General features: G+C 44.2%; 1 protein-coding gene across 2 annotated transcripts in view; it reads right to left on the reverse strand.

Annotated features, from left to right (window-relative positions):
- Positions 1-15,290, reverse strand: part of LOC143288079 (uncharacterized) — a 25,089-nt gene extending 9,799 nt beyond the window's left edge. The window contains exons 1-7 of one of the 2 annotated variants that reach the window (XM_076596356.1): positions 14,749-15,290; positions 13,827-14,034; positions 10,897-11,108; positions 10,121-10,183; positions 6,993-7,049; positions 5,499-5,637; positions 1,483-1,693 (exon numbers count right to left, since the gene is read on the reverse strand). In XM_076596356.1, coding sequence (XP_076452471.1) covers positions 1,483-1,693; positions 5,499-5,637; positions 6,993-7,049; positions 10,121-10,183; positions 10,897-11,065 — 639 coding nt within the window. In that variant the 5' untranslated portion in view covers positions 11,066-11,108; positions 13,827-14,034; positions 14,749-15,290. Of the gene's footprint in view, positions 1-1,482; positions 1,694-5,498; positions 5,638-6,992; positions 7,050-10,120; positions 10,184-10,896; positions 11,109-13,826; positions 14,035-14,730 lie in introns of both variants that reach the window. The other variant, XM_076596357.1, reaches the window with a different exon arrangement.
- Positions 15,291-16,277: the final 987 nt, after the last annotated feature.

The following is a 16,277-nucleotide window of genomic DNA, read 5'->3' on the forward strand; positions in this document are numbered from 1 at the left end:
GTATGAATTCTGGAGTGGCATGAGTTCAAGCAGTTATGTTGGTGTGCAGGGGAAATAAGGCAGGGTGGTATGAACTGTCCCCTGTCTGGAGTAGTATGAGTTAAAGCAGTTATGTCGGTGTGGTATGGATTATCTCATACCAGTAAGCATGGTATAGATTCTGGAGTAGCATGAGTTAAAGCAGTTATGTCGGTGCAGTATGGGTTATCTCATATCAGTAAGCATGGTATGGATTCTGGAGTAGCATGAGTTCAAGCAGTTATGTCAGTGCAGTATGGGTTATCTCATATCAGTAAGCATGGTATGAGTTCTGGAGTAGCATGAGTTCAAGCAGTTATGTCTGTGCGGTATGGGTTATCTCATATCAGTAAGCATGGTATGAATTCTGGAGTAGCATGAGTTCAAGCAGTTATGTTGGTGTGCAGGGGAAATAAGGCCAGGGTGGTATGAATTGTCCCCTGTCTGGAGTAGTATGAGTTAAAGCAGTTATGTCGGTGCGGTATGGGTTATCTCATATCAGTAAGCATGGTATGGATTCTGGAGTAGCATGAGTTCAAGCAGTTATGTCAGTACATAAGGGAAGTAAGCATGGTATGGATTATCCCATATCTGGAGTAGAATGAGTTAAAGCAGTTACGTTGGTGTGCAGGTGAAGTATGGGTAGTATGGATTCTGTCTTATCTGGAGTTGCATGAGTTAAAGCAGTTATGTCTGTGTGGTTATGTCTGACGCTCGTTGATCTGTTGCAGCTGTTTGATGATGATGATGATGATGATGACACATTATGACACACCTCATGGGTCTGATGCTCGTTGATCTGTTGAAGCTGTTTGATGAAGTGATGATGATGATGATGATGATGAAGATGACAACACATCCTGGCATACCTCATGGGCCTGACGCTCGTTGATCTGTTGCAGCTGTTTGATGATGTAATGATGATGACGAAGATGATGATGATGATGATGATGACAATGATGATGACGATGATGATGATAACGACGATGATGATGATGATGATGATGACAACACATCCTGGCATACCTCGTGGGTCTGACGCTTGTTGATCTGTTGCAGCTGTCTGACGATGATGATGATGATGATGATGATGACAACACATCCTGGCATACCTCATGGGTCTGATGCTTGTTGATCTGTTGCAGCTGTTTGACGATGATTATGACGACGACGATGATGATGATGATGATGATGATGACGACGATGATGATGATGATGATGACAACACATCCTGGCATACCTCGTGGGTCTGACGCTCGTTGATCTGTTGCAGCTGTTTGATGAAGTGATGACGACGATTATGATGATGATGATGACAATGATGATGACGATGATGATGATGATGACGATGATGATGATGATGATGATGACAATGATGATGACGATGACGATGATGATGACGATGACGATGATGATGATGATGACGATGACGATGAAGACGACACCACACACATCCTGGCATACCTCGTGGGCCTGACGCTCGTTGATCTGTTGAAGCTGTTTGATGATTGTCTGGTACTCAGCCAGGGACTGGGGATGGGCGGGGGCGGGGCCGGGGCCGGCAGTCTGTGAGTGGATGGGGTCCCCCCCGCTCACGTGAGCCCTGAGCGGGGGTGAGACCTGAGCCGATGCACCATGCGGTTTCTGCTGTTTAATCGACTCCAGTGCCGCATGTCTGGAAACGACAAATAAAAACAAAAAAAAAACACAAAAAAACACACCAAAAAACGGATACTGTGCAGTGAAATACAACACAGTACAGTATGACAGGAAACAGTACGGCAGAGCACAGTACAGTACAGTGCAGTACAGTACAGCACAGCAAGATGTAGTACAGCACAGCACAGCACAGCCAGATATAGTACAGTACAGCACAGCACAGCACAGCTCAGCACAGTACAGTACAGTACAGTACAGCACAGCACAGCAGGATACACTACAATACAGTAGAGCACAGTACAGTACAGAACAATACAGCACAGCACAGCACAGCCAGATATAGTACAGTACAGCACAGCACAGCACAGCTCAGCACAGTACAGTACAGTACAGTACAGTACAGTACAGCACAGCACAGCACAGCAGGATACACTACAATACAGTAGAGCACAGTAAAGTACAGAACAATACAGCACAGCACAGCACAGCACAGCAAGATATAGTACAGTATAGCACAGCTCAGCACAGCACAGTACAGTACAGTATAGTACAGCACAGCAAGATACACTACAATACAATACAGTAGAGCACAGTACAGTACAGAACAACACAGTACAATACAGTAGAGCACAGTACATTACAGCACAATACAGTGTAGTGCAGTATAATATAGTGCTGTATCAAAGTGTTCTAGACAGTACAACACAACACAGCAAAACATGGTACAGTACAGTACAGTACAGTACAGTACAGTACAGTACAGTACAGCAGTATACTGTGCAGTACAGGATAGCTTACTGCATAGCAGAACGGTACAGTATAACACAATACACGTATAAAGAACAGCATAGCAGAGAGCAGCACACAACAGTACAGTAAAGTACAGTACAGGGCAGTTCACAACAGCATAGTTCAGAGCAGGACAACACAATACAGATTACAATGTAGTACTGTAAACAGTTCAAAGCAGGACAACACAATACAGATTACAATGTAGTACTGTAAACAGTTCAAAGCAGGACAACACAATACAGATTACAATGTAGTACTATAAACAGTTCAGAGCAGGACAACACAATACAGATTACAATGTAATACTGTAAAACGTTGAGAGCAGGACAACACAGTACAGATTACAATGTAGTACTGTAAACAGTTCAAAGCAGGATAACACAATACAGATTACAATGTAATACTGTAAACAGTTCAGAGCAGGACAACACAATACAGATTACAATGTAGTACTGTAAACAGTTCAAAGCAGGATAACACAATACAGATGTTATAGTGTCAGGCGCCTGTGGTGGAATCGTGGGATTTTAAAGATGGTATCTCCGTGGGATTTTAAAGATGGTATCTCCTCAGACGGTTCTCTTCTGATACATTCCCCTGCCCTTTTCCCTTCCCCTTCCATCAACCTCAACCCCAAGTGTTTCCTACTTTGTTAACCTTTCCTCTCAGTGATATTAACAGCACATGGCACCCCTACCAGTGGTGTGTGTACTACGATCTTTTGTTACCCCCACCCCCACCCCCTCGTTCCTGACACCCTCCCCCTTCCCAGCCCCCCCCTCCCCATGTCAATCTCTGGCAGGATGGCATCTGCCTCAATGGTCACTGCCTGGTGTGGTGTGTAAGATGACCTGTTCGGAACAGAAGCAGAGCGTGAGAAAAGTGCTGGATGTCCACGTCTAGCACTGTTGATCCCAGATTGCTCCATCAACTTCAACCAATTGGGAAGGTTCTGGGTCGGAAGATAGTTTGCATATGGTGCCAACTGGTGAGGAGGATAAAATTGATAGGCAAGTGGGGTTTCTTCCTTTTTCCTTGCTTGGAGCAGGCCGGGAGAGCCGGACGGGCAAGACAGTACCATGGAGGCTGTGAGTGTCAAACTAGCATCTATTTTTCAGACTTAGTTGAATGCTTGATTCCTGTTATTGGATTCTGTGACTAACACACTGGCTCAGTGGGATTGTGTTCTGCTACATGAATATGAAGTGAACCCTGAAATGTTGGGGGCTGTGAGTAATGCTTGTAATTGTATTTTGCTTTGTTGGCAATTTACTTCCTGGTTTTTGGAAACAGTTTGGAGTTAGTAAAATTGTAATGTTGTATCACAAGAGCGCTGAGAGACACTTTTTAGCTGATGTGGTATTTCACAGTTAATGTAGCTGGAATGTGTTGATGCAGATACCATGACTTGTGAGAGAGTATTGCCAGTGTGTATGTGGCTTAATCATATTTGAGGCTAGTGACTGAAGGAAAAGTGTTTAAAGTACACAATGTAGCCAATACATGACTAAACGGAGTACTGGTTTGGGGTATTAGGCCACCCCCCCATCCCCCCACCCTTTACTGTTTGCTACAGATATTATGGTATGATATGATGCTTGGACATCCTGTTTGGGTTTACATGGTGTATCTTGGCTTACATAAATGATCATGTTCAGTGACATGTCAGTTGTGTGTCAGTTGTTGACATACTGTGAGAGCAATGTAAGCATTAAGTTAAAAGGAACCAAAGAGATGATGCATGTAGTATCCATGTAGAATGTTTTAGTTTGCTACAGTTGGAGTTATTTTGTGGTTTGACATACCTGTTTTGTATGTTAGGTGGTGATGGTTATATTCAAGGTGAACAAATCTACAGGCTAACTGTATGTTCATGCTTTTCCATGTGTGTGCACATGGGTGATAATGCAACATGGGGAACATGTGTGACTTGTTGGTAGTTGTGATTACCATGTGCTGTAGTTCATATGTTATATGCCAGTGGGGTAACACATAGCTGTATGTGTTCAATAAGATTTGAGACCACTGAGAGGCAGTCCTATGTTGGTGCACACAGGTTGCTATATATTTACCAAATTACTTGGTAACTATATGATTCCCATGTTATAATTGTACCAGTGAGATACTTTGTGGATACAGAGTACAGATCTGTTCAGTCTTAATGGGAACAGCTATTACTGTATGGTGATTTAAACAGGAGTTAAACACTGGGAGTTTGTAATTGTCTGCCACATACTTGGTGCGACAGCTATTATTGTATGGTGGTTTAACAGGAGTTAAACACTGTGAATTGGTATTTGTCAGTCATATATTTGGTGCACATTATCTTATGTCACTGATTGTTGGTGGTAGGCTAAATGGAGCTTGTTTTACATTTTTAACATTGATCTCTTTGAGAAGAGAGTGTACGGCTAGACATTGAGTGAAGGAATGAAGAAAGGTTATCCGTGGAGTTGTTTAATTTGTCCAGGCAACACATTGATGTTTATGTTACATCATAGCAATGATGTCGAGCATATATGTTTTGGTACTGATTTGACCTGGGATTTGATATTGTGTGTGTTCCAGGTGTGCTGTCTAGTTAGAGAAAATAAACATCTCAATTTATCTTACTAAAAGACCCCTGCTGTGGTACGAGGAGAGAGTGGATTGTGAACCTATCCTCTGCCTATAATCCTACCACCTACCCCTTCCTTCTTCTTCTTCTTCTTTTACCCCCAACTTTTACACAGATTATACTACAGTACTGTAAAGTACAAGATGAGGAGAAGGAGATGGAGGAGGAAAACAAGAAGAAGAAGAAGAGGGGGAGAAGGAGGAGGAGGAGAAGATGAAAAAGAAGGAAGAGGAGGAGGAGAAGAATAAAGAAGGAGAAGAAGAAGAAGAAGAAGAAGAAGAAGAAGAGGAAGAAGAAGAAGAAGAAGAAGAAGAAGAAGAAGAAGAAGAGGAGGAGGAGGAGGAGGAAGAAGAAGAAGAGGAGGAGGAGGAGGAGGAGGAGGAGGAAGAAGAATGACAATCAATGAACTCACTGTCGTTTGCAGGCATCCTCCGACTGTTCCAGTCGTTGCTGCAGGACGGTGTTTTTGTTGCGTGCTTCTCTCAGGGCATGTTTCAGCTCTTTTATCTCCTCTTCCAGAAATATCACTTTGACATCTTCCCTGCCTTCATCTGGAAGTGTACAGTATATAATGACAGGTTTCCTCTTCCAGAAATATCACTTTGACATCATCCCTGCCCTCCTATGGAAGTGTACAATATATAATGACAGGTTTCCTCTTCCAGAAATATCACTTTGACATCTTCCCTGCCTTCATCTGGAAGTGTACAGTATATAATGACTGGTTTCCTCTTCCAGAAATATCACTTTGACATCTTCCCTGCCTTCATCTGGAAGTGTACAACACATAATGACTGGTCTCTTCTTACAGAAATATCACTTTGACATCTTCCCTGCCCTCCTATGGAAGTGTACAATATACAATGACTGGTCTCCTCTTCCAGAAATATCCCTTTGACATCATCCCTGCCTTCATCTGGAAGTGTACAGTATATAATGACAGGTTTCCTCTTCCAGAAATATCCCTTTGACATCATCCCTGCCTTCATCTGGAAGTGTACAGTATATAATGACAGGTTTCCTCTTCCAGAAATATCACTTTGACATCTTCCCTGCCTTCATCTGGAAGTGTACAATATATAATGACTGGTCTCCTCTTCCAGAAATGTCACTTTGACATCATCCCTGCCTTCATCTGGAAGTGTACAATATATAATGACTGATCTCCTCTTCCAGAAATATCACTTTGACATCTTCCCTGCCTTCATCTGGAAGTGTACAGTATATAATGACTGGTCTCCTCTTCCAGAAATATCACTTTGACATCATCCCTGCCCTCCTATGGAAGTGTACAATATATAATGACAGGTTTCCTCTTCCAGAAATATCCCTTTGACATCATCCCTGCCCTCCTATGGAAGTGTACAATATATAATGACTGGTCTCCTCTTCCAGAAATATCCCTTTGACATCATCCCTGCCTTCATCTGGAAGTGTACAATATATAATGACAGGTTTCCTCTTCCAGAAATATCACTTTGACATCATCCCTGCCTTCATCTGGAAGTGTACAATATATAATGACAGGTTTCCTCTTCCAGAAATATCACTGTGTGGGTGTGTGTGTGTGTGTGGGGGGGGGGGGGGGGGTGCATACAAGAGTTTATGTGTTTGCTCAAAGAGCACATTTGCTTGTACATATCTGCATGTTAGTGTATATGCCTGTACACATATATAAAAAGCCCATTTTTTTGATTGCATGCATGAGCACATACTCTTGTTTAATTGGGTTTCTGTCTACCTGCCTCTGCGCCTGCCTGTCTATCTGTCTGCCTACCTGTGTGCTTGTCTGTCTGCCTGTCTGTCTGTCTGTGCTGTGTGACAGTGTTGGTAACCAAGACAATGACCTGGCACTCAGTCGTTGCTGACATTTCACACTTTCACCCAAAACATTCTTCACACGTACCTTTGGAATTACTGCCTGTGACTTGCTTGGTTCTTGTCATTGGTGTAGAACTGTCCCCTGGCACCACAAAATGTATAGGATATTGACAATTATACATACATATAGGTAGATGGATGGGTGGATAGATACATAGACAGACAGACAGACAGATCGACAGATAGATAGACAGGCAGGCAGGTAGACAGGCAGATGGATAAATAGACAGATAGACCGATAGACAGACAGACAGACAGACGGATAGATGGATAGATAGACTGATAGACAGATAGACCATGGATCCCCTCACATAGTGGACTACACTGGAAAGACTTAATGGAATTCACTGGCTAAACGCTTCAGGACATGCCAGTGACATGACTGCCACCTCACTTAACTCACTCAGTACGGCCAGTCCTCTCTTCTCCTCTACACAGACACCTCGGATGTCCAGTGGGTGTCTCAATGACCCAACCTTTAGCTTCCGTTGTCAGAATTGTGGTATCCTTTGTCAACATTTACCTCTTCAGTATAAGAGCCTTCCGCTTGCAATATTTTGATGGTGGTAATTGGGGTGAAACGCTGTTAACGTCGTCTCTTTCGCCGTTCGTATGCAGAGAGTTAAGAATGACGGTGTTGCATGTTCAATGTGACAGATACTCCAGCCAAACACGGCTGTATCTTGTCTTGTCTTGTCTTGTCTTGTCCTGTCCTGTCTTGTTTTATGTCATGTTAAATCAAGTTATGTTATGTCATGTTATTTTACCTTACTTATCTTAATACACAGACTCATCAAGCAAGACTGACAGTGACCCTTCTGTGCCCACCCATCCCCCACACTCCATCCCACATCCCCCATCCCCCACAACCCATCCCACACACCCCCATCCCACATCTCACACACCCCATCCCACATCTCCCACACCCCATACCACATCCCACACCCCCCATCCCACATCTCCCACACCCCATCCCACATCTCCCACACACCCCATCCCACATCCCACACACGGGTGTTCAGTGCTGGCACTTTAGTTGGCCCTGCGAAAGTTCGTGAACCCAGGAAGTAGGGCATGGATATAAATAAACGCGGCTGACAAACAGGCCGCGCCAACGGCACTCGCTGTACGCTTGTTCGGCGGTAAATCTGCTTTGTTTCTTTCGCGCATCATCTCCTCGGATGGATCGGAAATAACGACTAAAGAAGTGGTTTTCTAAAAAGAACACAAAATAAGCTTTCCATTGACTCCAAACACAATATGTTTTCTGACATAGCGGTTGTTGCGGCAACGGCTGAAACATAAATGAAGAAAGAGAAGAGAAGGATAAGCAGAAACATGATCGCAAAAATCGTTAAGTTTAAATCCCTCTCTAAGAAAACAGGCGTTTAGCACAATAACATCGTAAATACACACAGAACATATAGCATGCCTGCATGCAGATTAGCTTACCTTTTGAGTTGTGCGATTTTTCTTGGCAGCACAACAAACGTTTAAATGAACACACTGTAGCATGGTGAGAGTGAGCAGCAGGGGGATGGAGAGCGGGGTGAGTGTCTGTCGGCTTATGGCACTGCTGTGCCCTTCATTCCACGAGAAAGACGAAGATTTTTAAGGTAAAAAAAAAAAAAAAATGAAACGATGATGTTGATAAAATAATGAAATTGTGTAAATCAAATCAAACTGCACTCCAATAATACAACCAGGAATGGCAATAATTCAACTTTCTGTAATCGCTGCAGGAAATGTGTGGATGCTGTGAAAAGGTGGGAAAAGCGGGGCGGGGGCCGCGGGGCCGAGTGAAACAAAGAAGGCAGTGTCCCAGTTTGGCGCGCGGGGCCAGAAATACCGCGGCGAATGTGCCGGTCAGTACAGAGTGCGGTGGGAAAGTCTGGCATTAAAAAATTTTTGACCCAAGACGCTAGACGCTGCTCGGCCAACTAAAGAGCCGGATTTTGTGCTCGGCTGAGCAGCTGTGCACACCCCCCATTCCACATCTCCCACATCCCATCCCACATCTCCCACACCACATCCCACACCCCCCCCATCCCACACCCCTCATCCCCCACATCCCACACTCCATCCCACACACTCCATCCCACATCCCCCACACCCAATCCCACATCCCCCACACCCTTCATCCCACATCCCCCACACCCCATCCCACACCCCTCATCCCACACACCCCATCCCACACCCCTCATCCCACACCCCATCCCACACCCCTCATCCCCCACCCCTCATCCCCCCATCCCACATCCCCCACACCCCATCCCACATCCCCCACACCCTTCATCCCACATCCCCCACACCCCATCCCACACCCCTCATCCCACACACCCCATCCCACACCCCATCCCACACCCCTCATCCCCCACCCCTTATCCCCCCATCCCACATCCCCCACACCCCATCCCACACCCCTCATCCCACACACCCCATCCCACACCCTTCATCCCACACCCCTCATCCCCCCATCCCACATCCCCCACACCCCATCCCACACCCCTCATCCCACACCCCATCCCACATTCCCCACACCCCATCCCACACCCCCCACAAACCATCCCACATCCCCCACACCCCATCCCACACCCCCCACAAACCATCCCACATCCTCCACACCCCATCCCACACCCCCCATCCCACATCCCCCACACCCCATCCCACACACCCCACAAACCATCCCACATCCTCCACACCCCATCCCACATCCCCCACACCCCATCCCACACACCCCACAAACCATCCCACATCCTCCACACCCCATCCCACACACCCCATCCCACATCCTCCACACCCCATCCCACACACCCCATCCCCCACACCCCATCCCACATCCCCCCATCCCCCACACCCCATCCCACATCCCCCCATCCCACACACCCCATCCCACATCCCCCTCACCCCCCACACCCCATCCCACATCCCCCCATCCCCCACACCCCATCCCACATTCCCCCATCCCCTACACCCCATCCCACATCCCCCCATCCCACATCCCCCACAAACCATCCCACATCCCCCACACCCCATCCCACATCCCCCCATCCCACACCCCTCACCCCATCCACCACACCCCATCCCACATCCCCCCCATCCTACACACCCCATCCCACATCCCCCATCCCACAAGGAGGGAAGAGCACTGACCTGCAGACAGAGGGGAGCTGTGCTGCTGCTGCTTCTGAATCATCACCGCTTTGTGCTGAAGGTCTGCACACACACACACACACACACACACACACACACACACACACACACACACAGAGGCATGCACGCACACGCACACACACACACAGGAATGCACATGCACACATAGTCATGCACGCGCACGCACACACACACCACACACACACACACACACACACACACACAGACCTTTGTTCTCCCTCTTCAGTTCCTCCATCTCCCCATGCAGGCCTCACAGAACACCCCAACACCCCACCCCCACCCCACCCCACCCCACAGACACACACAAACACACACACACACCACATACACACACACACACACACCACACACACACAACACACACACACACACACACAACACACACACACACACACACACACACACACCACATACACACACACACACACACACACAACACACACACACACACCACATACACACACACACACACACACACACACACACACACGCACGCACACACACACACGCACACACACACACACACACACACACACACACACACACACACACACACACAGACCTTTGTTCTCGCTCTTCAGTTCCTCCATCTCCCCATGCAGGTCTCACAGAACACCCCAACACCCCACCTCCATGCCCCAACCCCACCCTCACACCACAGACACACACACACCACATACACACACACACACACACCACACACACAACACACACCACACACACACACACACACACACACACACACACACACACACCTTTGTTCTCCCTCTTCAGTTCCTCCACCTCCCCGTGCAGGGCTCGCAGAACGTCCGAGTGCTGCTGACGCAGGAAGAGCAGGCTCCGCTCCAGGTACTGGATGCGCTGGGTGGGAATCATCCCTGCCACGTCCAGCTCCCTGTCCTCGCCCCCCTCACCTCCCTCCATGCCCCCCTGGCTGCCGCGCTGCCTCCAGAGGCTGCAGCTTGTCCTGGAGCCGCCGCCACCACCACAACATCAACGATAATATTTTTTTTAGTTTCAGTTTCAAGTTATACAAGTTTCGACGAGTGCAACAGCTGAGTGGTTGAAGTGTTGGACTTTCAATCTGAGGGTCCCATGTTCGAATCTCTGTAATGGTGTCTGGTGGGTATAAAGGGTGGAGATTTTTCCGATCTCCCAGGTCAACATATGTGCAGACCTGGTTGTGCCTGAACCCCCTTCGCGTGTGTATAGGCAAGCAGAAGATCAAATACGCACACTTAAGAGCCTGTAATCCATGTCAGCGTTTGGTAGGTTATGGAAACAAGTACATACACAGCATTCACACCCCCTGAAAACAGAGTAATTCTGCCTACATGGCGGGGTAAAAACAGTCATACACGTAAAAGCCCCCTCGTGTACATATGAGTGAATGTGGGAGCTGCAGCCCACGAATGAAGAAGAAGAATACATGTTTCAAGGAGGCATCATGACCTAAAAAAAAAAAAAAAAAAAAAAGGTTTGCTCCAAACACACATCTCCCCTCACACACACACACACACACACACACACACACACACAACACATACACACACACATACACAAGTTATAAAAGTTTCAACTAGGTGTCATGACCCAAAATAATTTTTCAGTTTCAGTTTCAAATTATACTAGTTTCAAGGAGATGTCATGACAAAAAAAAAGAAAAAAAAAAAGAAAAAAAAAAGGTTTCTGTTTTAGTTTCCTGAAATGCAAGCTTGAAGGCATCATGACAGCAACAACAAAATTCAGTTTCAGTTTCACGTTATAAATGCTTCAAAGAGGTGTTATGACCAAAACAAACAAAAAAAAAAAAAACAAACAAAAAAACAAAACAACAACAACAACAACAACAAAAAACAACCCAAGAGATGCAAGGCCTTCAAGACTCACTTGTGAGACACACTCTATCCACTTAAAAAAAAAAAAAGGAAAAAAAAAGAGATCAACATGTTCTGTAATTAATGATATAAAGCTTCAGGGTAAAAAAAAAAAAAAAAAAAAAAAAAAAAAAAGTATACTAGCGAGTTCGAACGAAGCACATCCACTTCAAGAATAAGTAGACTTATTTACAGTGCTAACATGGGCCTACCAATGAAGTTCAAAAATTTAATATCTAAATGTATGTTGTTGTTGTTGTTTTGCCTCATAAATCAATTACAGTACTGGAGGTGATATCGCCATTTGGATCATATGTTGGTGTATCTTGATCATCTAAGAAATTCTTTAAAGTCTGCGGTAAAGGAGACATTGCCATCACCTCAGGTAAACCACAACATGTAGCCATTTTTTTCCTCTAGATTTGCATGTTTGACAGGCTGACAAAAACTACAATGCGGTCCATTCAATTTCTCTTTCATGTTCATTCTAGTTAATTCAGTATCTACTACAAAATACACATGGACGGTGTCGTTAGTGTCACTGTATGTGCTCTGTCCAGAATTTGTATTTCTTTTCTTTTGATTGCAACACGTGGATTGTGCTGTTAGTGTCACTGTATGTGTCTTGTTCAGAATTTATATTTGGTTTTCTTTTGATTGTTACACATGGATGGTGTTAGTGTCACTGTATGTGTCATGTTCAGAATTTATATTTGTTTTTTTGTTTTTTTATTGTTACACGTGGATGGTGTTAGTGTCACTGTATGTGTTCTGTCCAGAATTTATATTTCTTTTCTTTTCCTTGGATTGTGAACCAGAAAAAAGAGGTCAGGCTATCTTCAGTTTCAGTTCAGTTTCAGTTTCAAATTATACAAGTTCCAAGGAAGCATCATGACCCAAAAATGCAGTTTCAGTTTCAAGATACACAAGTTCCAAGGAGGAATCATGTCTATGAAAAAAAAGGAGGGGAGGGGGGGCGGGGGAGGGTGGGGGGGTTCAGTTTCTGTTTCAGTTTCAAGTTTGGTGTCAGAAACAGTTTTCAGGTGGACCCGATTGGAATGATAATTATGCCATAGCACAGAGCCTTTTAACATTTATTTTTCTTTTCTTAAATGAGGTGGAGGGGAGGAGCAGATATCAGACCTCTGCACAGATCCAAAAGCATTGCTCAGGTCTTGAGAGTCTACCAAGTGCTGGATCAAAACTACATTCATACTCTCATATCAGTATATGATATAGTATATATGTGTGTGTAAATAATAAATCCAGGTCCTGAGGTTCTTATTTTCCATAAGGAAAGGGAAGAATTATCAAAAAATCACTTTTGTTTAAATTGTAACCTTAAAACTGATTCATGTTGCAGGTAGGTGTAAGAGCAGGGACATGAGTTTTAAAATCCCTTATTTATGCTTATGTTAGCCATTAATTCTCCCAAAGGGCAGGTTAATATGCAATGTAAAAAAACCCAAACAACAATAGAATTTGGAATAATCATTAGTCTAAACGTTTTCACCTGAATGCGCTACAACTTACAGTGTTCAAAATTTGTTGTCGATTGATATAAAGTTTCATTCAGCTTATGAACAATCATTGAAGTTGACGTGCATACACATGAACTGCCCACAATTTGTGAAGTACAAAATTGTAAAAACAAACAAAGCAAAAAAAAAAAAAAAAAAAAAAAAGAAAAGTATTTTAAGAAAAAAACAACTGTCTTGCCTGTTAAGGTGAAACTTCTTACAGGTATAAAAACTGACACCTAAATCAAAATACCACCAACGCTGATCTCTGTCAACACCCAGTCTCACCTTGAGGAAAGGTTTAGGATAGCGAGCTTTGTCCAGAGTGTTGACACGTGACCACTGTGGCAAGGTGTTGTGTGGTGGCAGCTGACTCATTGACACATCTCCCACACGTTCCTGCACCAGTCCCTGCTTCAGCATGGCGCCTCTCCCTTCACACCAGCCTCGTTGTTTCTCGCTTCAGTGAAACTGCTCACTGTCTCCTTTTGTCAGACTGTACCGGTAACGACAATGGGAGAAGATTTACCCATGCATGCACTGTGTTGAAGACCGCTTGAATTCTAATTCTTCTGCTATGATTTATGTGTGAAGAGTGAACTTTCTGAGCAACGAAGAAGGCTTGGATTTGTTTGTTTTTTTCTGCTTTGATTTATATGTGAACAGTTTATTTGTAAGCAATGAAAAAGGCTTGCATTTTATTTTTCTGTTTTGATTTATGTGTGGAGAGTTTATTTGTGAGCAATGAAGAAGGTTTGGGTTTTATTTGTCTACTTTGATTTATGTATGAACAGTTTACTTGTAAGCACTAAATGACAACTTCTATAATTATTAATTTATTATTTGAATATTTGCCTTAACTTTTTTTTTTTATACCAGGCTACAGTACAGTGGGTAAATAATGAATGAAAATCAATTGGTGATTAAGTACAAATCACACACACACACACACCACACACCACACACGCACACATTATCATATTATTATAGGTTTTAAAAAGACTGTACCAAAAATTTGAAGATCATTTAATTCACACACACACACACACGCACACACGCACACACATACACAGACGCACACACACGCACACACACACACACACACACACACACACACACAGAGGCAGTATAACTACAAGCTAAGAAAACTGAAAATCCATTTTAGAAACTCACTCTTCTTACTTGCTTTTACCTTGTTATATCAGCATACCTGGATGTGGTCGCTTTGTTTTCGGCGACAGATTATCTTGGGAATGCGCTGCCGTTGTTACTATCTCTGGCCGCCATACTGTTTACACAGGGGAGGCTATACTGCAAGAGAGCAACGGTAACTCTTTGCGGTTTGTTGCCTCCAAAGGTCAAGGACATAGACGCTAATAATTAGTATTTGTGTGAATACTAGTGTCCATGGTCAAGGGTGGTGTCAGTCCTCCATGGACTTATACTATTCTATTTTTAAGTGCGCATTAGTCTTCACATGCAAGTTTTGATTTTTCCCATCACCTCTACTCTCTCTCTCTCTCTCAACTGTCACAAAATAAAGCACTTCCTTGACCTCCACTCACGGAAATTGTTTTTCAAGCACATATCCAATCAACAATAGATTGCGCATCAACACTATGGGACTCCGCCAGTGCGAACACCATGAAGCCATAACTAAATCTTCATAAACGGGGGCTCAAGCTCAGTAGTACTCGGCCTAAAAAAAAGACTTCCCTTTTGGACTCCGGCGAATATTCTCCAATCCGTAGATTGAGTACAACAAAGGAATAACAATGCACAAGATTATGAAAGGAAATGCACCACCAACACTGATAAACAAATTTTCTGTAGAGTTCATCAAGGAATCAAGCTAAAGACGGTTCTAATATCATCATCTTCAGTTAGATGAACAGTTTCAGTTTCACTTTCTCAAGGAGGCGTCACTGCGTTCGGACAAATCCATACACGCTACACCACATCTGCCGAGCAGATGCCCGACCAGCAGCATAACCCAACGCGCTTAGTCAGGCCTTGAGTGCATGCTTACATATTTGTGTACCTATGAAAGTGGATTTCATTTTACGTAATTTCGCCAGAGGACAACACTCTCGTTGCCATGGGTTCTTTTTCAGTGCGCCAAGTGCGTGCTGCACACGGGACCTCGGTTTATCGTCTCATCCGAAAGACTAGACGCTCAGTTTGATTTTCCAGTCAAACTTAGGAGAAAGGGCGAGAGCGGGATTCGAACCCACACCCTCACGGACTCTCTGTATTGGCAGCTGAGCGTCTTAACCATTCTGCCACCTTCCTCCTAATGAACAGACTATAAATAAATAAACGAATAAAGCCAAAGACGGTCCATATCCCAATCCAAAAAATTGATTTGTTCACTGAGCCCAGTTTGGTTTATTCAAGCGCCACTCTATGGAACTCACTCCCAGAAACAATTAAACAACACCACTGTCCAATTACCTTAAAAAACAAAAAAACAAACAAAAAAACAACAACAAAAAAACAAACAACAACAACAACAAACAAACAAACAAAACAAACAAACAAAAAAAAAATGTTCATCTTTACCACGTCTTCTGACAGTGTAATGTGTCCACTTTGTTGATACCGATTAAATTGACTCAGTCTCGATGTGTATGGTTGCCCAGGACCCCCCCCCCTCCCCCGTGACTCCCCCATCTCATCATATCATATTGCACCCTTGTTTATTTTGTGTGAATTGAAGTATTATTTTATTATATTTCA

Source organism: Babylonia areolata, chromosome 12 (assembly GCF_041734735.1).
Source record: "Babylonia areolata isolate BAREFJ2019XMU chromosome 12, ASM4173473v1, whole genome shotgun sequence".
In the NCBI taxonomy this organism is placed as follows: domain Eukaryota; kingdom Metazoa; phylum Mollusca; class Gastropoda; order Neogastropoda; family Buccinidae; genus Babylonia; species Babylonia areolata.